The sequence below is a fragment of the Rhinolophus sinicus genome, chromosome 1 (assembly GCF_057876585.1).
Source record: "Rhinolophus sinicus isolate RSI-liver-muscle chromosome 1, RSI-T2T, whole genome shotgun sequence".
Taxonomy (NCBI): domain Eukaryota; kingdom Metazoa; phylum Chordata; class Mammalia; order Chiroptera; family Rhinolophidae; genus Rhinolophus; species Rhinolophus sinicus.
The window spans coordinates 48,828,438-48,851,142 of NC_142501.1; the positions used below are offsets into that span (position 1 = coordinate 48,828,438).

The window sequence follows — 22,705 nt, forward strand, 5'->3', positions numbered from 1 at the left end:
CCCAGAGATTGGGAGCCATTGGAGTAGAAACGCTGTTAACCCTTCTTGGTCTCACATTCTAATTCCTCATAATTTAAGAGGAATTAGCAACAATTGAGGAAAAGCAAATAAATTGGAAATTTGAAAACACGAAAGTGAGCCTCACCACTCAAGCTGATAATTATGGATGGGTTCTTTCTGTTTGGTGGCCAGAAACCAGACAGTGGAATTGATGAGCCAGGATGTCCTGCTGGTGCTGGCTGCAGCCTGAAAGGAAATAATCTGGATAATTGTTTAATTAGATGCTTCTTAAAAAGAGAAGCTGCTGCTCCCCGAGAAGTGTGGTCCAGAGTAAACATGCTTTCAGCCATATTGTTCAAATAAAAACCCAATGATGTTGCATCGAAGGCCAGCCTCCATGAGGTTACATTTCCACTGCCACAAATATATTCCCTTTACCTGTTCCCTCTTAGTCGTTGTCATTCTCTGTCAGTTTTTCTTTTCATTGTTAAATACTTCTGGATGATAATTTTCCAGTATTATGCTTACAACTAAAAAGGACAGTAAATAGAATCTTATCTACAAACACAGTAACCGGAGGGTAATACTTGAGGGCTTTCTGTGAGAGGCAATGTATACAATGGTGATGGCACAGACTGTCATGAGTCAGCCTGGGTTTAAATCATCTTATATCACTTACATAACATATAAAGTCTGTAACCCACGTGAGGTTATTTGAAACTTCTGTAACTCAGTTCCTGCAATTGTCAATTGGGGGTGGTGATGATAGAGTTGTAGTAAGGGTTATATGAGTTAATTCATATAAAGCGCTCATGTCAATAATACCTGGCACCCTATAAGTGGCATGTAACTGTAATAGTCATTTGCTATTGTTACTCTTTCCTTTATAGCAGTTTCACTCAAAAGTGATTGTTTTCTATAACCTACCTTAGTCATGGCTCTTTTAAACTGGTATTTTGACAGAATTATCATAACATGGTAATCTATCAGTTTTATAAGAAGTGGCTCAGAAAGTTAAACCACATGTAACACATTTGCTTATGTACCTATATGCATCGTGTTTCCCCGAAAATAAGACCTAGCCGGACCATCACCTCTAATGTGTCTTTTGGAGCAAAAATTAATATAAGACCCAGTATTATATTATATTATATCATATCATATCATATCATATCATATCATATCATATTATACCTTATATTATATTATATTATATTATATTATATTATATTATATTATACGAGACCTGGTCTTATTTTAATATAAGGGTCTTTATTAATTTTTGCTCCAAAAGATGCATTAGAGCTGATGGTCCGGCTAGGTCTTGTTTTCAGGGAAACACAGTAGATAAGGCGCTGAATATAATTGTGGAGGTCAAATGACCAAATGTATTTTGGTCCCCCTTTTCCTTTTCTTTTTTTTCCATTCCCTCGAGACTTTATTTTTAGGGCTCTTTCTCTGAGCTGTATGCATTCATATTTAATCATTGCTATTTTTATTCTTTTTGTAGTATTAAATATTAAATATCAGGCAGAATACCTCCTTTAATTTCCCTTTGAAGTAATAAAATATAACCAGTAACTTTTCCTTGAAACCTATAGCCATACTCTGTGTCAAAACAGAAGTACTTAATAAAGCCAGGAAAACAGGTATGGAAAGCTCTTGAAAGAGTATTATATGTTGGATTGAATGAAATATATCAAATAAAGCAAATAACCAAGAGATAATTGGTATAGATTTGGTCTTAGGAGGCTCTCACACAACTGGCATTATGATAAACTCTTATTACCAAAAACTTTTTTAATGACTTCATTCATAGTGAGATTTTTAGCATAAGTAAGAATAACTCCTTTATAAATCTTGTAACAGATGAGGTTTCTGACTGCTCAGCAGACATTTATTCCAAACTGCCAGATATTGACACCTAAAAATATTCCTCTAAATGAGTATTTAATTTTACAGTATCAGTTTACATATTTAGAACAATGAAGTAACATTAGAGTATGAACTCCTGTGTAATCAACTGTCCTCACAAAGTGAGGTTCCAGGGACCTCCCTGGGGAAAGTGTAAGGGTGATATGAAAAACACTAACCTGTAGACCACAGGCTCTGACCAATAGAAGGGATGATGGCCATAGAGCTGGAGCGAGGTGCTGGAGATCTCTTGTTTCATCAGGGCTTCCCACTGTAGTGGCGAATAACAGGGAGTTGAAGGGCTTTGTGAAGGAGACTGGGGAGGCAAAGAAGGGGGAGCTTGAAGGAATGGAGCCCCAACTATTTACCAACCCCCTCAGTCACAGTGCATTCCGAAGAAGTGTATATAGTCATAGCATCCTTGTGTGACATCATGTGAGAAGCCCAATGTGATGAAGAAGTACGCTTATTACCACAGGAACTTTGAATAGTCAGTATTTATCCTTCACGGAGGTTGTTATAATCCTTGTTGGCAAAAGAAATTGTGGTGATTTCATTCAGATTTCCTTAAGGTTTCTTGAACTCAAAAAAACCAAAAACACAAACTGACTTAATCTGGAGAAAAATTTGTTTAAAATCCCATTATTCTTATGTTTAGCTATATAAAATGTGCAATTTCTTTCTTTTGAATTATAATCATTATTTGGGATATCTCCCATGCTTATCTAATCCACTTGAATTTCTGTAAATGATTAGAGGTATCCTAAATGGTAGTAGAGACTATCTGTAATTTACATTTTGGACATCATGAGTCAAATTATTTTGAAAGTTTGTATACTATTAATAAATAAATGAATTTTATTTGAAATTTTTATTTTCAAAAATTAAAATAATGTATCTTTTCTATTTATGGGTAGGGGACTCTAAGGAGAGTTTTTTTAATTATTTCCATTATACCAAAGTATAACTTTTCCAAATAAGATATTGTTAAAAGAAAACCCAAAATTTTGGTTTAGAAATTTGTACTTTGTTCAACTGAAAAGAGAATTCTAGGATAGTTCATATTATTCTTTTTTGAATAGCAATTGTTATAAGACATTAGAAGGCAAAAATAGTTTGTTAATTGCCAAAAATGGGTATGTGTTCTTCTACGGTATTATTCTACCTTTTTCTTTTTTTTCCCCTTCTTTTTCTTTATTTCCTTTTTCTTTCTTTTGTTTCTTTCTTAAATTAATTTTTTTTTCAAAATATTTTTCTTTTTTATTTTCCTTTTTTACAATTCCAAACAATATGCATATACCAATATATCTCTGAAAGCAGAGACAACTACATTCTGGAGAATTCTCTGGCAGATCAAATTTTCATGGCCCGTATTTCAGATTTACTTTGAATATCAATATTGAAGACTAATTTAAGTATTTTTTTTTATAAAAAGCGTAATTGATAATTGTTACAATTTTAACAAACATTCATTCAATTTCATCTGCATATAATTTTGCAATATTTTATGGGGGCTACAAAGATACATGTGAGAAAATTCTCAGACCCCTAGTATCTTTTAGCAAGGAGTGAGCGATCAGACATGGTGTGACATAAACAGGTTACTAGGCCACAAGCTATTATATCTGTCATGAGTCCCAGGAGAAGAGGCTACACTGTTGGCATGTAGAGGTGGTTCCTCTATGGAGCTTGTCATGCTATGGGGATGATGATGGGACCAGCCTAACTGTCCCTCTTTTTTGTAGCATCATAATAGAATCAAAGGACTTCCTTATTCCCCATTTACCTTATGCTCTTCCATATGCATGTCTACTACCCTCAGTAAATGATGTGCGTGCAGTGAGGGCTACACACCAACGTTTTCTTTGTAACACATTGTGCTAACCAAGGTCATTTGCAATATCTTTGTTAATTATTTATTCTATAATCATTATCTTAATGTCTTTAAGGGAAAATCTTGGTAGAGATGCTGTCATACTTTTTTCTAATTGTTTTTGAAGGAAAGCATTTAATTTACTTCTTTTTTTATCTTCCTTTTGGTGAATATGGCTTAGGGCAGTTACTTGGCAAGGGGCAGACATTTAATATAGCATGGATACCATGCACTCTTCACTGTCTATATTATTATGTCTAATATGTTTTAATGAGTATTTTGTTCCTTGCAGGACGGTTCTTTTTACTCTGACTTCTGTGGTTGTACTTGTCATTACAACTGACTGGATCAGCTGGGACAAGCTGAATCGGGGATTTTTGCCCAGTGATGAAGTTTCCAGAGCATTTCTAGCTTCTTTCATCTTGGTCTTTGACCTCCTTATTGTAATGCAGGTAAGTGTCTTTGTAATTCTCCTTCTCACTGAAGCCGCTGTTTGCTTTATTCTCAGTGTAAAATACACTATACAGCAGAAGGCTCCATAAACCTAGAGGAGAGCATCGTTCACTGTTTCTATTAATGGGGCCTTCTCTGATCATATCTTCAGCAATTTTACTGGGAGGATGAGCCAATTGGGTTTTTATGAGAGAGGAATCACAAATTCGTTGTATGAACACTGTAAGCTGGGCCCCTAGAAACCATACAGCAACCAGACACCATAGTGGTGTTTCCTGCCAAAGCTTCAGGAGAATAAAAAGCAACAACAAAACAAAACACAAAAGACCCCCTGTCATTTAGTAAAGGGAAAGCTGCAGAGATGAGGATGATACAGAACCAGCAAAACAAGGCTCAGCAATTGCCAAAGCAAGTCAGGATTTACAGCAGTTGAAATGGAATGATGTAAAAGTACTTTTCTGGTTATGGAAATTAACATTTTCTTTCAGTATTCACCAGAGATCCTTCCATTTTCATGTAAACAATATTTCTGTCCTGCTTAGCAACAGATTGTTTGCACAATAGCATGGTGCTAACCAGTGCTATTACTGTAATCATCCGGTGTGGATGATTTGGGGTCTTAGGAGTGTCCTTTGAATGGGACAGAAAGAGACATTAACTATTTCTTGGCACTTTATCTTGCTTATTAAATATCCATCCATTTGCTAGACATTTTCTTATTGCTTTCGATTTTGGGTTTTTCCCTCCTGAGGCATTATAAGGCACTAGAACAGAGATTACTATTGCTGAAGGGAAAGTATGCTCTATTGTGTTCCAAATTTATGTGATAGCGGATTGGTTTTCTCATTTTCTAAAAGTAAAAGAGGCCTTTTATAAGAGATATTCTGTAGTGTCTAAAAAAAGAAAAACAGTCTTTTTCTTTTTTTGTAAATGAAATAGCCCAGACAGGTTTCAAGATGGTTCCTAGAGCATATGACGATTTTAATGAATGATATTTAAAATACATTATTTTTTTTAAAAAGTATTTGAAGACATACAATTGAATTTTTGTCTCATCTAAAAATTAATATATTTCTTTTTTTATTTCCTGTGGGATAGCTTAACATAGTGGAGAAAGCACTGTATTTTTAGTAAGAAAGCATTGGCAGGTTCCATATCTGTTTCTCACTTGCTGTATGACTTCCTCAGGATTTTTATAAAACTGAATTTATAGCAGTTATGCGGTAATATATTGTGCATCGTTTGTTTAAAGGCTATTTTGGTCTTCTTCCATCTAATACTCCTAACTAATATACTTTCTTATGTGACATATCTACTTTGGCCAAGTGGCCCAATGGTACCTCTTTGAACCCATCTTAGAATCAAAAGTAGTCACAGACAAGTAGACCGTCTTTTGAATTTGTTTAAATTTGTATTTGTGAGAGCATAAATTTCCTGATTTCCTACTACCATCCACCACCTTCTACCTTCTGGGTGTAGTTTTAATGATTCTTTCAATAAGTTCACTAAAATCGGGACTTAAAGTGGGAGAATGTAACATTACAATTTATAGATACTATGGACTCACTCAAGAAGTACCTAATAAAGAGAGGTGGAAGAAAGGAAGGATAGTCAGGATTTAAACAGGCAGAGTCAACAGGATTGGGAAAGGAAAGACATTCTACATGAAGGAAATGACATGAAAATGTTTACTAATTACTGAAGTGCTGAAGTGTTAAGAGCAGCCAGTGCACCAACTGACTGAAGACAGTTTGTGCTGCAGAGTATATTCATTTGGACCATTTTGGCTACAAGTAACAATAACCCTGCCGAGGTAGCTTAATCAAAGGGAAAGTATATTATAGTGTTATAAAGATGTCCTACAGAATTAGGGAGGGATGCAGTTGCATTTTGGGGACGTGAAAGTAGAGACTAAAGTATAACAGGGAATCCAGAGCCAGCTTTCCTTCTCTCTCATCTATTTTTTTTTTTTTTTTTTTTTTACCACTTCTGCTTTCTTTTTCTCTTACTGTAAAGCACTTTGTCAGCTTCCCAGTTCACATGGAAGAAAGTGGACACAGCCAGTGCCTCAGAGGGACAGGATTCTCTAGGTGTCTGGCCTAATTCCAGACTGCCAGGGAAGAGATTGCAAAGACTGCATTGTCCTGCACCCATCTGAGAATTGTCTGAGGGACGATGCAGTCTCAAAGAAAAGGGGGGAGAGGCTGGACCTCAATAACCAAATTAGTACGTATCTAATACAAAGAAGAATAAAAAATGAGGCCCCAAAATAAGTCTCTTAACTCCCTTTTTCACTCCCTGACACTGAGTCAGCCAACCAAACTTACTGATTCATCTTTTGTAGTCTATCTCTCTTGTAGCCTAATCCTTCCTTCTCGTTTCCCTGCCTCCGTTCCCGTCCTGACTCTCCTCTATACTATTGTAAAACATCCTCACATGGAACCTTCTGCCTCCAGATGTCCCCTGCCCCATATACCCTACACAGCTCACCTTCATAACCTTCCAATCTGAAACGCCATGTTGCACATGTCACTCCTCTGCCAAAAATGATCAGTGACTCCTCGTTGACTGAGGATAAAGTTCAGACTGTAGGAGTGCTCTCTGAGTGCTCTCCACAGTCTGGCCCCGGCTGTTTCCTCTCACATCTCTTATGCTCTAGTTCTTCCCCAGACCAACGGGCTTGTTGCTTGGCCCTGGACCACCGCACACTTAGTCCAGGATGTCTGGGAGCCTCTTTTGCCTCCCCACATGTGTCTCTCTTCTGCTCTGCTCATCTAGACCCTACCATTGAGGACCATGCCAGTGCCCCTGATTACAGCCATGTGATCACTGCCTCCTTGGAACTCCTGTAGCACTTTGTACCTGGATTACAAATCAGCATTTTTCCACCCTGTAGAGCTGGAACCATAGCTTATAACTATATATCCCTGAAGGCTCCCTAGCTCAGAGCCTCACGTGGGCAGCCGAGGGCCAGAGTAATAACTGCTTGATGAGGATAAAGAAGTGGCATTTCAGCACTGAATCTCATGCAAATTCTGTCTCCCTTTGGGAGCATTATGTGGAAGTTCTAGGAATTAACGCATGTGGTAAAAGAGTGAATTTCAGGAAAGAGAGCCCAGGAGGTATATATACTCAAGACAGTCAAAACTATTTTTAATTTAAAACTAAATTTAATGTAAAACAAATGTCCTAACAAATTCATAACCAACTAAACTGTGATCTAATCCACGCCATATTCACATATTTTAGACAAAAGAAAAATAGAAAAGTAGCAAAATTAGTGGAAATGGAGAGAGTACTTTCACTAAAACATTTGTCCTCATTAAAATTATTGAAGTGATTTAAAAGTAATTGACCCTAGGGTTTTCTAATGGTAGGAAAATTCAACTTACTTATTGAAAGATATTTTAATGTTTCGGGAAAAGAAAGAAAGAAACCATTAGAATATGGGACTACTTACTACTGTAAATATTTTAACATAATTGGTAGGTTGATTTTAAATACTTTTAGAGAAAGTATAATTGTTTTGTGAATATCCATTAAACAGAATTTTTCTACATTTATTATGAAACTTATTTATTCTATCACATTTTTCTATAGTTCTAGTGAAGTGTCTAGAACTAAGGCATAAACAGATACCAGTAAAATATTACATGACTCATATAAATCACCCATTACTACAGAACATGAAAACTAAATTGTAAAGAACACTCCCCTCTAAGGAAATCTTATCTCAAATTTGTTTTAGTATTTGTAATTATGACATTTGATTTTATTATGCCCCTTCAGTTCATTACATAAACACTCAATTTGCAGTTATGTCCTACCCATTCATCCCCTCTTCTAGATTGAAGAAAAGATATATAAGAGTTAAAAATATGATTGCCATACAGTAAGCAGAGATTTTTTAAAAAGTGTCTTAGGGGAGAGAGAGAGAGGGAGAGAGAGAGGGAGAGGGGGGGGGGGGAGAGACAGAGAGAGAGAGAGAGAATCGATCAGGGGAAACAGAGAGTAGGAGAAAGCTTCAAAGGAGAGATGAGAGTAGAAGGACAGGCAGCTAGAATTTGAAAAGGCAGAACAATGAATAAGACATTTTCTTTCCAGAGGGAAGTAGTATCATAATCATCAAGATAAGAACTCAGTTTTGTTCCATTAAGTTCAGAAAACATTTATGAATCTATTCCTAGTGTGCATCACATCAGGTGCTGGGGACAGAGGACAGGGAAAAGGGAAATCAAACATCAATGACACAGTCCACAGGAGATTGTAGTTGCGTAGAGGAATTTATCATATAATAGAATAAATATGAGTAGAAAAGTAGAGACATTTTAGGAAGACTTTATTCAGGAGAATTCCTCAGGTGGAAAATAAACACTTCTCCTTTGCAGCATTTTAAATTGACCTCCCCCAACCTCCCAGGATCTAGTTGCTGATATGAAGTCTTTAGAAGAAAGGAAATTTCTCTTCATAAGATAAAAAAGAAAAATTTTCTGTGCTTTTTAACCAGACAGGAAGACAGAAAGTGAAAGAAGGAAGAGAGAGAAAGAGAAAGAGGAAGGCAGGTGGAGGAGAGATGAGGAGCCAGAATGATGGATATAGATGGGGATGAATTGAAGAGACAATAAAATGAACCTTTCTTCTCTTTAACAATCTCTCCTCTAGAAGATTTATCTCATCACTTTGTATATGTGCAGATGTGTATAGCTTAGATTTCATACATAAACAGATACATAATATAAGTCAGACAGATAAAGCCAAGAACCATATGATTTCACTCACATGTAGGATATAAATTGAAAGCAGCAAACAAACAAGACTAACAAACAAAAACTCATAGACACAGACAACAGTTTAGTGGTTACCAGAGGGTAAGGGGGGAGGGATGTCGTAGAAGAGGGTAAAGAGAGTCAAATATATGCTGATGGAAGGAGAACTGACTCTGTGCGATGATATATAGATGATGTATTATAGAATTGTACACTTGAAACCTATATAATTTTACTAACTAATATCACCCCAATAAATTTAATAAAAATACATTATATATGTAATATTGTACCCTTATGGGCTTCAAGGTGATGAGAGAAGTCTTGTAGAAGAGAGGCTTTTAAAGAGAAGAAAGATTCAAAAATCATATTTTGGTGAATCCTACCTTGTTGATGCATCTTTTCAGTGCTTCTATTTCTTACCATTTTTCTGTGTACCTGCCTAGTACTTTTATACCTGTGTAGCTACATACTGCCTGTAACGTGAGTTCCTTAGGGAGAGGAAATGTGTTTTTTCCTTTTTTTTTTTTTTATCCCCACAGTTAGCTGATGTTCAGTGCACTGTAGTTTCACCAGAAATATTTTATCCAATGAAAGAATAGATAAAGGAATGAACATAACATTATTTCAGAAAAGCCAAAGAACATGAGATTTTTCAAGAAGTAAAATGTTTACCAACAGCAGGAGGATGAACCATCAATAATATTAGATTAGGCCATTTCCATTGAATTATGATCTTACAGATATTAAATACCCAAATAAAAACATGAATAAATTGCTCTGTTAAGTGTTAAAAAAGACTCTTAGTCTAGTTGAAAAGCACTTAGAGAGAAGTGATATTTCCTGAAAAGTAATTCTTAATGTACAGAAAAACTAATTATGAAAATTGCATTCTGCAAACATTTTACTGTGTAACATTTAAAATGTGTTTGTTTTCTGTTTTGTGCATGGTTCTCAAACGTAGGCTGACTAGTTTAAAAAATGGGCATTACAACTCTCTGTAGACTTTATTTTAAAACCCTGACTTTAGTAGGGCACTTCTTTTGTAATCATAGCTATTGAAAGTAAAAATCAATCACTGGAACATAGGACAGAGTAATAAGCATAAACTTATTTTAATTAAATAGTCATGGTGTTTTGACAAGTTGGCATATATTTTCAGAATAAGTTAATCCAACTGATTTTGTTTACAGACTACTTAGAAAGAAAGGGTTGTTTAGATGGCTGTCCACCATTTTAACACATTCTTCAGTTTGGGGAATACCTTATATAACTTTCTTCAAAGTATTTTAACTCCTCTTCACAATTGTTTCACATCTTCATTTTTCTTACGCAAGGGTTACACTCCTATTCGAAAACACGGTAATGGTAATTTCTGTTATAGGTCCCAAGTGATGACATGGAATAAGGGTGTATCGTTTAAGTATTATCTGGAGTAACCATAAATGCCTGCTGTCTTCATGTGCTTAAGAGGTTGAATCTCAACCTTATTTACTGTCACATCATTGCTGGCCCAGTGGGAAGAGAAACTGTTCCAGGAGAATCATGGGGGGAAACCACAATATATTTATTAGTAGCCCCAGTAACTGGCCTCCAAATAGTAGAAAGACTTACCATGGTAAATCATATCCATGCAGCATGCAGGAGTCCAGCCAAGTGGGCAGTCTGCAGGAGGTGCCAGAGATCGTGTCTTGGCAGGTGACCTATGATAACAGGAAAATATCGGTAGAAGTATTGGGTTTATCAGGCACAAAAATTTAGGAACCAATCATGGGTACTAGCGTGACAAACACACTTAGCTGAAAATGAAACTAATAATCTGGTTAGCACACAATATAGATCACACTTTTGAAACAGGCAATAAATTTTATGAGGATTATTGTGAGCAAAAGAGCTCACTCAAGTCTTTATGGATAATGTGGGAAGAATGTAGCTTGGAAGAATTATAAGATCTGGTTAAGCAAGTAGAAAATAGAGACATTTAACTTTTATCCCAATTTAAATACTCCAGTCCCTGAGGTATTTTTTTTTTAAGAGTTAGAACATGATTTAAAAACTGGGAAGACATAAATTCTACACTATTGCACATGAGCAATATTTTTTTCACAGCCACATAAGGTAGCAAGATGTATCTCTTTCAAATTTTATTTTTCCACTAGATGCAAGGTTGTTTCCAGGTGCCGTGGAATGATAGTGCCCGATCATCACCCCAGAAGGTCTAGACCTCACCCCCATCTTTGTATGTGTATCATGGGTGGCCCTGCAAGTCATGTGTAGCAGTTGCCCCTTGTCATTGTACCACTTATACATGATTTTTAAAAGTGCATTGTTGAAGACTGACATATTCAGACATTTCATCAGGCCCTCAACTCCTCTGGGACAGGTTTCAAACTCAGGAAATGATTATACTTCAAGTCAGAATGTTAACAGGTTGTGCTAAATGTAAGCCCCACTGACAGACATTCATCTTTCCCCAGTACAAACGGGCCAAAACTTTGTAACTACTCTTAATGGACAGTAAAGGATATGAGATATTTCTATGGGTTCCTCTATTAAGCTTTTAAGATGTAATGATAAAGCTAAGGAACAAGTTAAAAAACAAATATTGTAGGCAAGGAGAAATCATGGAAAGCAGTGTAGCAACGCTCAGTGGGCCAGAACAATCATTTTAAATTCATGCCTGAAATAAGAAATGAAGAACAGCAATTTTTAGGCAGACAACTTTAATAGTATCATAGAATTATAGAATTTCAGAGCAGGAGGAACATTTAGGATCATGTGATCACATCCTGACATTTACAGCTGAAGCCTGATAGGTCGTCAGTGGTTGGGCTCAGTCTAGAACTTGGGTCACCCAAATCCCAGCCCACTACCCTGACCGGTAGTTTCTAAGTCAAAGGTGTGTTAACACTAGAGTTAGATGTTCAGAAGGAGCCTTGGGGAATGTTGTGCACCCGGTGGCTCCAAGTCTAGATTAGAGACTGGTTCCCATACTAGAACCCTTTATAGAATAAATGAGAAGCAAGCTACAAATAAGGGCAGTAGAAACACAACTGGACTAAAAAGAAAACAGGGATGGAGGGAGAGAAGGGAGCAGAGAAGCAGAAAGAAAAATAAAAGGCTACCATGCACTGAGCAATTACTACCATGTTTCCCTGAAAATAAGACCATCAGTTCTAATGCGTCTTTTGGAGCAAAAATTAATATAAGACCCAGTCTTATTTTACTATCATATAAGACTCAGTATAATATAGTATAGTATAGTATAGTATAGTATAGTATAGTATAGTATAGTATAGTATAGTATAATATAATACGAGGTCTATATAATATAATATAATATGTATAATAAATACCGCGTCTTATATTAATTTTTGCTCCAAAAGATGCATTAAACCTGATTGTCCAGCTGGGTCTTATTTTTGGGGAAACACGGTATATGCTGGCTACTGTCATGGATGCTTAGACACACTGTATTTTATCTGATCTTCACAAACCCCCCATAAGATTGATATCATTATAATTTTACAGAGGAAAATGGAATTACCCAAGGCACACAGATAAAGTCTGGATTCAGGATAATAAGGATTAAAAAACAACCAAAATGTCTGACTCCCAAGTCCATACTTTTCTTATACCTTGCAGTACTGTTGTGCATATCAAATTAAATAATATACACAGTAACCACAGCAAAGCACTTGATAGGTGGCAGGACGCTTAGTGAATAAGGGAACACTCCTGCAACAGACAGAGCCAGGACTCGGTTTCTTAATGCAGTGTGACCTTGGTTAAGTCACTTCATTTCTAAGAATCCATTTTCTCATCTATAGCATGACAAGTTTTCCTGACCCATGTTACAGGATTTTTATGGTAGTCAAATAAAAAAGATACTTGACGTGTGATATTTTTGCATGTCAAATTACATAATCTGGATAGAAGAAAATAAATTAATTTAGATGGGAAAAAGTTTGAGAGTTATGTTTTGAATTTCAATTAATCATCCAGGCTTCTTTTTATTTTAGCTAAGGAAAATGACAAGAATGTGATGATACATAAAGAACTCAGGGTCTGAGTAACAATGCAGTGTGCCTGTAATCTGCTAGTAGAGATGCACACGAAGGAGATGGTTCTCACCCTTAGCTGATCATAAGAATCACCAAATCTCTTAGAAAAATATGAATTCTCTGGCTATGGGAAATTACCAGAAGTTTCTGGCTTAGTAAGTATGCAGTGGTGCCTGAGCATGAAGAGGTACTACAGATGGTTCTCATGACCTCGGTCACATTCATTAGAGTCATCTGGGTACTGGTTAAAAATTCACATTCTTATCGGGTCTTCCTCTTATATCTAGTGGTATCAGAATCTCTAGGGAGTTTGTTCTGTGAATATCAGTTTTTATTTAGCCCAAATGTGATTTCCCTGAAACTCACTGTTCTAAAGTAATACCCTGGTAGTAAGTGAACGTTTGTTGTTATTTCGATTCAGATGGCTTTACATAAAAGAATCCCAGGAAAATTCCAAATTGCCACGTCACTTGGAATTTATTGCATTTGATGAAGTTTGAGGAATTGTTCAGAATTTTGTATTTCTCCCATGAATCTACACCATTCCTGTGGTGTCAACGGTGAAAAGCAGGACAATTAAAACTAAATGTGTACCCTGTGCTTTTTTCTCTAATTATTGCTGAAAAATGTATTTATGTCTAAGGTGCTTATCATTTATTCAATCTTTATTTTATTTCAATAGCTGAGTACATTTATTTGGCAAGTTGAGTAAGATCTAAAGTACAGGAGTAGCGTGAAACCACAGATGTATATTTTTATCAGTTTTATAACAAAGTAACTTTGTGCACAAAAATATGTGTCTGAGGAGAAAATAAAAATTAAGTGTTTATAATCCTTTTTATCTTTTCCTAGACCTTCTGAATAGGTTAGGTGCCAAGAAATACGCTTTGATTTAATGACTAGGGTGCTACGTATGGATGCAAAAATGCAGAGACTTAGGGGAATTCCTGCCAGTGCAGTAGGACGGTAGGAGCCAGAGATTGGAAGGAGTTGTTATGGGGAAAAAATAGAGAAAACGTAAAGGTGATAGCGGCCCCAGCTAATAAAACTTGGGAGAGAGAGGATTTTCTGAAAAGTTTTGCTGTATCATATGCAATGTTTTATCCTACATCCATCTTCCCAAGAAAATTGCAGTTAAAAAAATATATTCTCCAGTCCTTCTGGCATTGTTTGCCCCCAGTCCTAACCTCCTCTTTTTAGTCAAGATGGGCTTCTGGGCAAGTGTCAGGGGAAAGACAAGGTCATGGAGGCCAAGGTACATTCTAGTTTTTGGAACAGAAAATTAGCGGGTCCTTACTTGTAATGAGTGAATGCAGAAATAAGGTCTGGTGGGTGCATTCACTTTAACTTCTCACTGCCTCTTAATTCAATATTTGAAATTATTTTTTCTTTTGGTTTCCACGGAGCTACCTCCTTATTGGCTCAAAGCCAAACGATGTGTCTCTTTCAATTTAATCCAGTTTGTCAAATCCCCTTTCTCTAACTGCCCCTTGAACATTGGTTTTTCTGAGATTCTGCCTTAGCCTCCTTTAACTCTTCGTCTCAGCCATTTCTCCAGGGCAGTTTCATCCACCGCAATGGCTTCACGTCCTCCTTACAGGCTGATCTTTCTCAAGACCAGATGTCTCTCCTGGATTTCAGACGTGGATATCTAATTGCCAACTGGCTATATCCACCTAGATGCTCCATAGGCTTATCTGGCTGATCATGTCCAAACCACCAACTATCACGAAGCCCTCACATGGTTATCCACTCAGTCACTCAAGCCAGAAAAACTGGGGAAATATCCAAAATTTATCTGTTTCACTTATCTTCAGGTAAATCATCAAATTTATATGGTCTTGCTAAGTATGTCTTGAATCTGTTTCTCCTTTAGACCCTCATAACCTCTGCCTTAGGTCCAGGTTACCATCAACTTTCACTTGTAAGAGTGTAATACTCTTTCTCTTCTTTTACTCTTATACCATTTCTTCAAAGTAATGTTTTTAACATAAAATTCTGGTCCTCAAAATTCTTCTAATAGAAATTGATTTGGATGCCATACTAGGCCTGTCTGCATCTAGCCCATGCCTAACTGCTGCTGCTTCCTGACGGTCCCCCTCCTTTTCTTCCCCCACCCACCCGTACATGTTATACTCTGTTAATTCTGAAAAATACCAACTGATTACCCAAGTCATGTGCCTTGTTCATGGTGTAGGCCTTTGCACACGCAATACAAGGACGTCTCCTCAACGTGCATGTGTGGCTGCCCTCAGTGCTCTTTAACCCTCAGCTTAAATGATCCCCTTCCTGTGAAACCTCATCTGCCTCTGTCAGATAAACCTAAGTGCTTCTGTTCTTATAGGTCCATGGCAGCTTTTGCTGATTTCAATTATAGTTATTTCCCTATTGTATTGCATTTGTTTGCATGTGTATAACTATTTCACTGAGAAGTCATGAGAAATACATGGAATAGTTCAGGTCAAACACAGAGCACATTCCACAGATATTGGTTAAACTCAGACCAGCATTTAGACCAGTACCTGACAGGTCACTGGGACTCAATAATCATGTTTTATTCCAAATGGAAGCAATTTTGTTGTTGTTGTTGTTGTTGTTTTAAGGCTACAGGACCAATGTATTTGTATGAGCTACTTATTATAAATTTTCTATATGAGAATCATATATGAGAATCATATTTGTATTGATTAGAAATAGAAAAATTTATTTTTATGGGGCTTATTTAAGGTCCTATTGACATTACACAATTTATGCATTAAATTTGGTATAGGTTCTAGAAATATTTATCACCTAATTCAATTCTCCATATTTTGCAAAGCACAACCATCTCTACCCAGAGTAGAATCTTTGTTCTGACTCTAGTATATATTTTCCTGAGCCCAGTTTTTGCTCAAGTAAACTCTTTTACTTGAAACTGGTGTCCTCTACCACTGGCACTAGTGCATCTCTTGTGAACAGATGCAAAAGGGGCTACAGGAGAGGTACAATTTGGTGCTATGATTGCAGTTCTCTTTATTATGAAAAAGGCTAGGAAAATTCTGATTACAAAGTCATCAGCAAGAGATTCTGAGCATGGCAGACCCTGTTGTATATTTTCTAATCCCTGGGAGAAGGAAGAGAGATAAGAATATTTCAACTGTGCCCTGACTCACCCCATCACTGCTACTAGGAAAAAGATGGTAATGCCCCCCGCAGGTGCTTTCTTGAGAATGGAATGATGGACGATCGCAACGACTGACTTCTATATTAGAAGTAGATACTTCTATTATTGTGGGTGAGAAAATTACACCAAATGGATTAAAACTGTAAAAGCTCATAATCCTAAATTCAGTCATAGAGAATCTGTCATGTTTTATTAATTTATAAAAATAACCATTTTCAACTGCAAACTACTTAATAATAACACTAACTTTGTTATGGATCTTGATATAGAATCATTCAAGGGTTCAAGTGAAATGGCAGGGGTACCTTTAAATATATATTATTATACATTTATAATAAAATAATAAAAAGTTATGGTTTAGTTTGATAAAGAGAGGAAGAAAATGCATAGGTTTGCACAATATAAATGGGGGAATTTGAAACAGAGATTTTCATAAAATAAGATTTCTCTAACCGGAAATCTCTTTAGCCATGTGACCTGGGGGGGATGAACTATAACAAGGGCATAATTTGACGAGAATAAAATGAGTTCATTTTTGTCAGACAAGCCTTGTCATGGAGAAGGCACTAAAGTTACCTCTCTTAAGCATGGTCCTCGTGTTAGTTCTGTCTATGTTTGCATGGTCAGTAGCTCTGAGACATTTTCTGTTTGACCTGCGGGGTTCTGTGTGTAATAATACAATGTATATTTTCTGAGATTGGCACAATGAGACATACATATATTTAAGTGAATAATGAGACATTCTTTTAAAATGATTGATTCCCAGAGATCTAGCGTGTTTAGGCCCCCTTGCTATTTCTGTTCAAATCCATGGGACGCGTCTTCTCACTGCTAAAATAGCTTTCTGAGTCCCTCAACTCTCAGTAAAAATCAATCTGATTTGTGTTTGAATGTTTTAGAAAATTATTTCCATCTCTGAATAAACTGTGTCTTGCTTATGAAGCTACAAAGAGTAGGTCATCACTGAACTGAGGGAGGGGGAACAGTGTAAATATTTTCAACACTTCTTTTGAGGTCTGCTTTAAAGCTGTACACAAAAAGCGGGGGGGGGGGGGGACACTTTCAAATCTAATTAAATATGTAAGTAGAGTTCCATGATAGACAGTAATCAACAGGGACATTTTAATACCAATTTGCCAGAAAGGTTGTAACAATATACTATACACGACCCATAGAGCCTGAAAATACCGGGTGTGGTAGGCAGAATAATGCCTCACCCCCAAGGTATTCACACCCTAATCCCTAGAACCTGCAAATATGTTAAATTACATGGCAAAGGGTAATTAAGGTTGTATTGTAATTAGGGTTGATAATCAGCTGACCTTAAAATAAAGAGATTATCCTGGATTACCCAGAAGGGCCCAGAAGAGGAAGAAGGAGACAGAAGAGAACCAAAAAAATGGCATCATGAGAAGGATTTGGCCAGCACTCCTGGCTTTGAAGTTAGAGGAGGGCCAGTAAACCAAGGAATGCAGGAGGCGTCTATGATCAGAAAAGGGCAAAGTAATGAATTATTTCCTAGAGCTGCCAGAGGGAAGGCAGCTCTGCCAACACCTTGAGTTTGCTCCCTGAGACTCATTTTGCACTTTTGACCTCCAGAACTGTAAGGTAATAAACTGGTGTTGTTTTAAGGCATGGAATTTGTATTAATTTGCTACAGCAGCAATAGGAAACCAATATTCCTGAGTTTCTCCAATCCAAATCTTTGCTGACACTGGGTATTATTGATCTTTTAAAACTTTTGGTAGTCCAAAAGTCAAAAATATCATATTGCTCTTTAATTATTTTGTTATTAGATTGAGTATATTTCTTTCTGCTACTTACTGGATGGATATTAAAATTGCTTTATGAATGTCCAGCTCATGGGTTGATCCTATTTCGTTATTGAAGGTTTAGGTTTTTTTTTTCCCCTTACCCATTTGTTTGACCATTAAGCATCGTTCTTGTTGGTGAGGTCTAACACCTTAAGGAAGTACTTACTAAGTTTTTATTAGAAATTTATGGCGAATTTTTATAAAATAAAGCAGCTTTTGAACATTGCCAGACATGATCACATTGATTTCTTTTTGTATGTTTCCTCCTTTCTACCATTCATGTAATTAACTATGAGGATAGATATCTTACCCCGACTCATCCTTATATCACTGGCGTACATCCTACTTTGTGGTAGTGTGTTAATTGTTTAATATATGCTGAATTTGGTTTTGATGTATAAGTGAGATGCGTGTATCCTTTTTTTTCCTGCTAGCTTTTATCATGTTATGTTAGTCCTATACATGGGTTAACAGCCTCGGTCTCTGCTGTGCTCTGGAATCATTTAAACACTTGGGAGCTTTTTGTGGTGCACTCTGCTGTTCCATGCCTCATTATACATCCCCATTTCCTATCCCATTTTTATATTATGTCAATAATTTCGGTGGCATATAGAGAGAAAACAAAAATAAATGTATTATCTCTAACTGTTATTTTAAAGTTGAACCCTCCCCACCACCATTCTTTTTTTCTTTTCAAATCAAGAGTTTTTACATTGTTCAGCCATTTCTGTAATTATGGAAGGAAAGGGAGGTGAGACATAAGAAAGGATCTGCTTGGAAAGTTATTGTTGGCAGCATAGCTTCTACTTGCCTATAATTTCATCAGATGTTTTTTTCCTATGGTGTTTTAATGTTATTACTATTATCATTATCATGATTATGTCTTATCTGAAAGCCTGTGTACACTATACCAAATTATAAATACATTGTTTATTCATCTTTTATAATGTTAGTTTAGTCTGCGTCAATAGACGTGTCCAAGATAAAAGAAGTAACAGCCCCATATTACTTCATCATGGTCAGAACATTTCACCAGAATTATGTTGAGTTTGGAGTATTACTTTTTAAATTATAAAAGCATTACAAATTCTTTTAAAAATTGGAAAGCGTAGAACAGAACAAAGAAGAAATAAAATTATTTATAATATAGTTGTCCAGATAAATCCATCATTACTTGTAGACTTTATGCATATAATTACATATATATTTTTCCAAAAACACATCATCCTCTACATTATTATTGTTCTCTAATCTGCTTATTCAATTCACAATGTTATTAAAATTTTCCACATCATGAAATATTCTTTTTAATGAATGTATTATAATTTCATCCGTGATGGTATAAACAAATTCCCTATTGTTAAACATTTGTGTCCATTTTATTATTATTTATGGTGTTGCAGTGAACATGATACAATGATTATTTTCTTGAGATTAATTTCTCGACATAGAATTGTTAAGTTAAAAGGCTTGCGTATTATAATGTCTGCTAATATTCTTAGCCAAATTTCCCTCTAGAGGCTGTTTTATTTATCCTTCCATGGTAAGTATAGGAAGGTGGCTGTGCCCCTCACCAACAAAGAATATTTAATTTATATTAATAGTTTCCATTTGACTGACAAAAAAGAGTATGTCATTTTGATGTACATTTTTAAAATTACACATGTCCATGATGACTAGTTCAATAACTCCTTCAAATTGTGGGTTTCTGTTTTACTTTTAGCAAGATAATACAAAACAGTACATTATACAACCACCTCAGGGGGTCTGGGGTAGCACAGCAAACCGTAAACTAACAAATCCCTCATTCTTCTGCACTGAAACGTGATTGTCCACACTAAGTGGGACACGCAGAGACCACCAACATCCTCAGATCTCATCAGGTTTCGCCACGAAATGAGTTGAGGGCAGATTAGGGTTTGCTGCTGTATGAAGCTAGAAAATCTTTATTTTCAGAGCTTTTCTACTTCAAAATTGAGGAAAAAGGATGGTGGACATGTCGTGAAGATGACTGTTTTTTTTCTTACATCTATTGATCATTTGTATTTACTTTTGTGAATTGGTTGTTCATATCCTTTGCTCATTTTTTTTAAAAATCAGGGTACTTAATATTTGCCAAATTGGCTTGTAATAACTCTTTGCGCATTGAAGATATTACCTCTTTTCCCGTTATATATGTTATAAATATTTGTTTTGAGTTTTATTTGTTATTAAGATTGTTTACAAGAGCTGTTCTCAAGCTTAAGTCTGCCCCCAAATCACTTGGTGTGTACTTGTGTATGTCTGTGTGGTGTGGGGTGTATATGCGTGTGTGTGCGTGTGTGTGCATGTACATGTTTAATGCAAATTCCTGAACACTGCCCATTAAATATTTGATATAAAAATATGTTAAGTTAGAATTCTGGAATCTGAATCTTAAAAGCCCAAATATGATTCTGATGCATGTAATGAGAGATTCACATTTTGGGTTATGGTGGGGTTTGTTCAACATGTAGTTCTTTCCATTTAGGTCTGTTGAAATCTATCAGTCTTTTCCTTTGTGGTTTCTGCTTTTTATGTTAAGCTGTGGGTACTGTATTTCAAAAGAGACATTGACAAACCTGAGCCAACAACTGGGGATGTTGAGAGACCCAGAAAGAATGGTAAAGGAATGATGGAGGAAATGGGGATATTTAGCTTGAAGCATAGGCGTTGGGGAGGAACATGCTAGCTATCTTCCACTGTCAAAGAGAGAAGGTAGCTATTCTATATCGTACCCGAAGGCTGTGTTGACATTCAGGGCAACAAATCCATCTTCCACTGAATTTTCCTTTATAAAGCACCTCTGATCGTGTTACTTCCCTATTTGGAATGCTTTCGTGGTTTTGGTTGTCTTTAGGAGAACTTTAAATGTCTTCTGCGATCCCTCACAACCCAAGCCTTATTTGGAAGCCTCTCCTCTCCATTCCTACGCTATTCACCCAATGTGCTGCCCAAATGAATGGCTTGATGTATCTCAAAAACTCATTAGTTTCACTCATCTTTCCTCCTCAAATCTGAGTCGCAGGATCTATCTGATCTACTAGAACCCCCTTCCCTCTAGCCTGAGGCATATGTTAAGCTCCAGTCAGGGAAGAGTCTTTGGGAGACAGTTTCTCTCATTATTCTCTTGGAATGTCACCAATGTGACCTTATCCAGCAAAAGAGTATGCGAAAAGCCCAGTGATGTTCTTATACATACGGTGTTTCCTTGAAAATAAGAACTAACCAGAAAATAAGCCCTAGCATGATTTTTCAGGATGACATCCCCTGAACATAAGCCCTAGTGTGTCTTTTGGAGCAAAAATGAATATGAGACCCGGTCTTATTTTCAGGGAAACACGGTATTTACATATATTAATATGTAGTGAATACTTATTAGTTATAGGCTAGGTACTAGGGCTACAAAGATGAATAAAATATATATCCTCTCACTAAGACCCTCAACCTCTCAGAAAAGAAGAATTAATGAAAATTAAATTGGAAAACTTAGTTAATATTTAAAATTGGACAGGAGATCACAACTATATAATTCACATTTCAGCAGTCATTGAAATTCGAGGAATTTATAATGCATTCAGACATAAAACTATGTTTAAGAGAATAGATAAAAGGAAAAGAATTAAATTTGCTTGAGTTACATAGAGGATTTGCAGCACTGTGTTCTAAATCAATCAAATGCATAGTTTTTACGAAGATGATTAAGTGGAAGACGTTGATGCTTCCGTTGAAATTTCGATTGGTATTAAACAGCATGTTAACAGAAAGACAAGCTCATTTTTACTTGCTTAGGAATCCTTACAATGTTCAATAAAGTGGCTGCGTGTTTTTGTGTAACAAAGGCCAACGTGCATAGTTAATCACCGAATGTCTTGGGATAATGAGTGTGTTAAGTATTGTAGCATCTGTTGTATTTATATTTCATCGTGGTCATTAATGAATAATGTTCCTTTCCACTATATAGAAGACATTTTTTTTTCTTGTTGTTACACAGCAATTTGAAGTAGGAATTGTAGTTTTTCTAGCAGCAAATCACTCAAGTGTATTGCGTTTGGAGTCAATCCTTTCAGATACCAGTGTACTATGCAGCTGAAGTTTCGAGTCAGTAAGAACCCCACAATTGCCAAGGTCTGAAAGCCCCTAATATTTTAATTCCATATCTCCACACTTTTGGAACTGGCTAGTGAGCTGTCATGGAATGCCCATTAAGGAAAATACATTCCTGTACATTACACACAGTGAGTTAGACAGCTAGACCCAGGCCCAAATTTCTGTGACAGATTACAAATGTGTTTTTCTCTGGAGCAGTGAGCCAGTTAAGTGATTTCTAAATAGTAGACTTGTCATCCAAATGCAGTTTGATGTTATCTCTAGCTGATCAAACACCTAAGCTTTTTCTCAAGGTGATTAATAACCCTCTTATTTTTCACTATAGAACATTTTGAGAGTTGTATTAGCTAAGGCCAATTTCCTTTGCAAGTTCCAAAACACTGCAGAGCCCACCAGACTGAACTCCTTGAAGGCATGAGCCATCATACGTAGCTTAGTATCACCACCATTTGACCAGTGTGGTGACCAGCAAGAGTTTCCATAAATGGGAATTAATTTTATTTGCCATGGATGATAAAAGCTACTAAGAA

General features: G+C 36.3%; 1 protein-coding gene across 3 annotated transcripts in view; it reads left to right on the forward strand.

Moving 5' to 3' along the window:
• Positions 1-22,705, forward strand: part of TMEM117 (transmembrane protein 117) — a 394,057-nt gene that overhangs the window by 315,478 nt on the left and 55,874 nt on the right. For all 3 annotated transcript variants that reach the window (XM_019748450.3, XM_019748452.3, XM_074325811.2), the window contains one exon: positions 4,080-4,239. In XM_019748450.3, the coding sequence (XP_019604009.2) occupies positions 4,080-4,239 (160 nt within the window). The remainder of the gene's footprint in view (positions 1-4,079; positions 4,240-22,705) is intronic.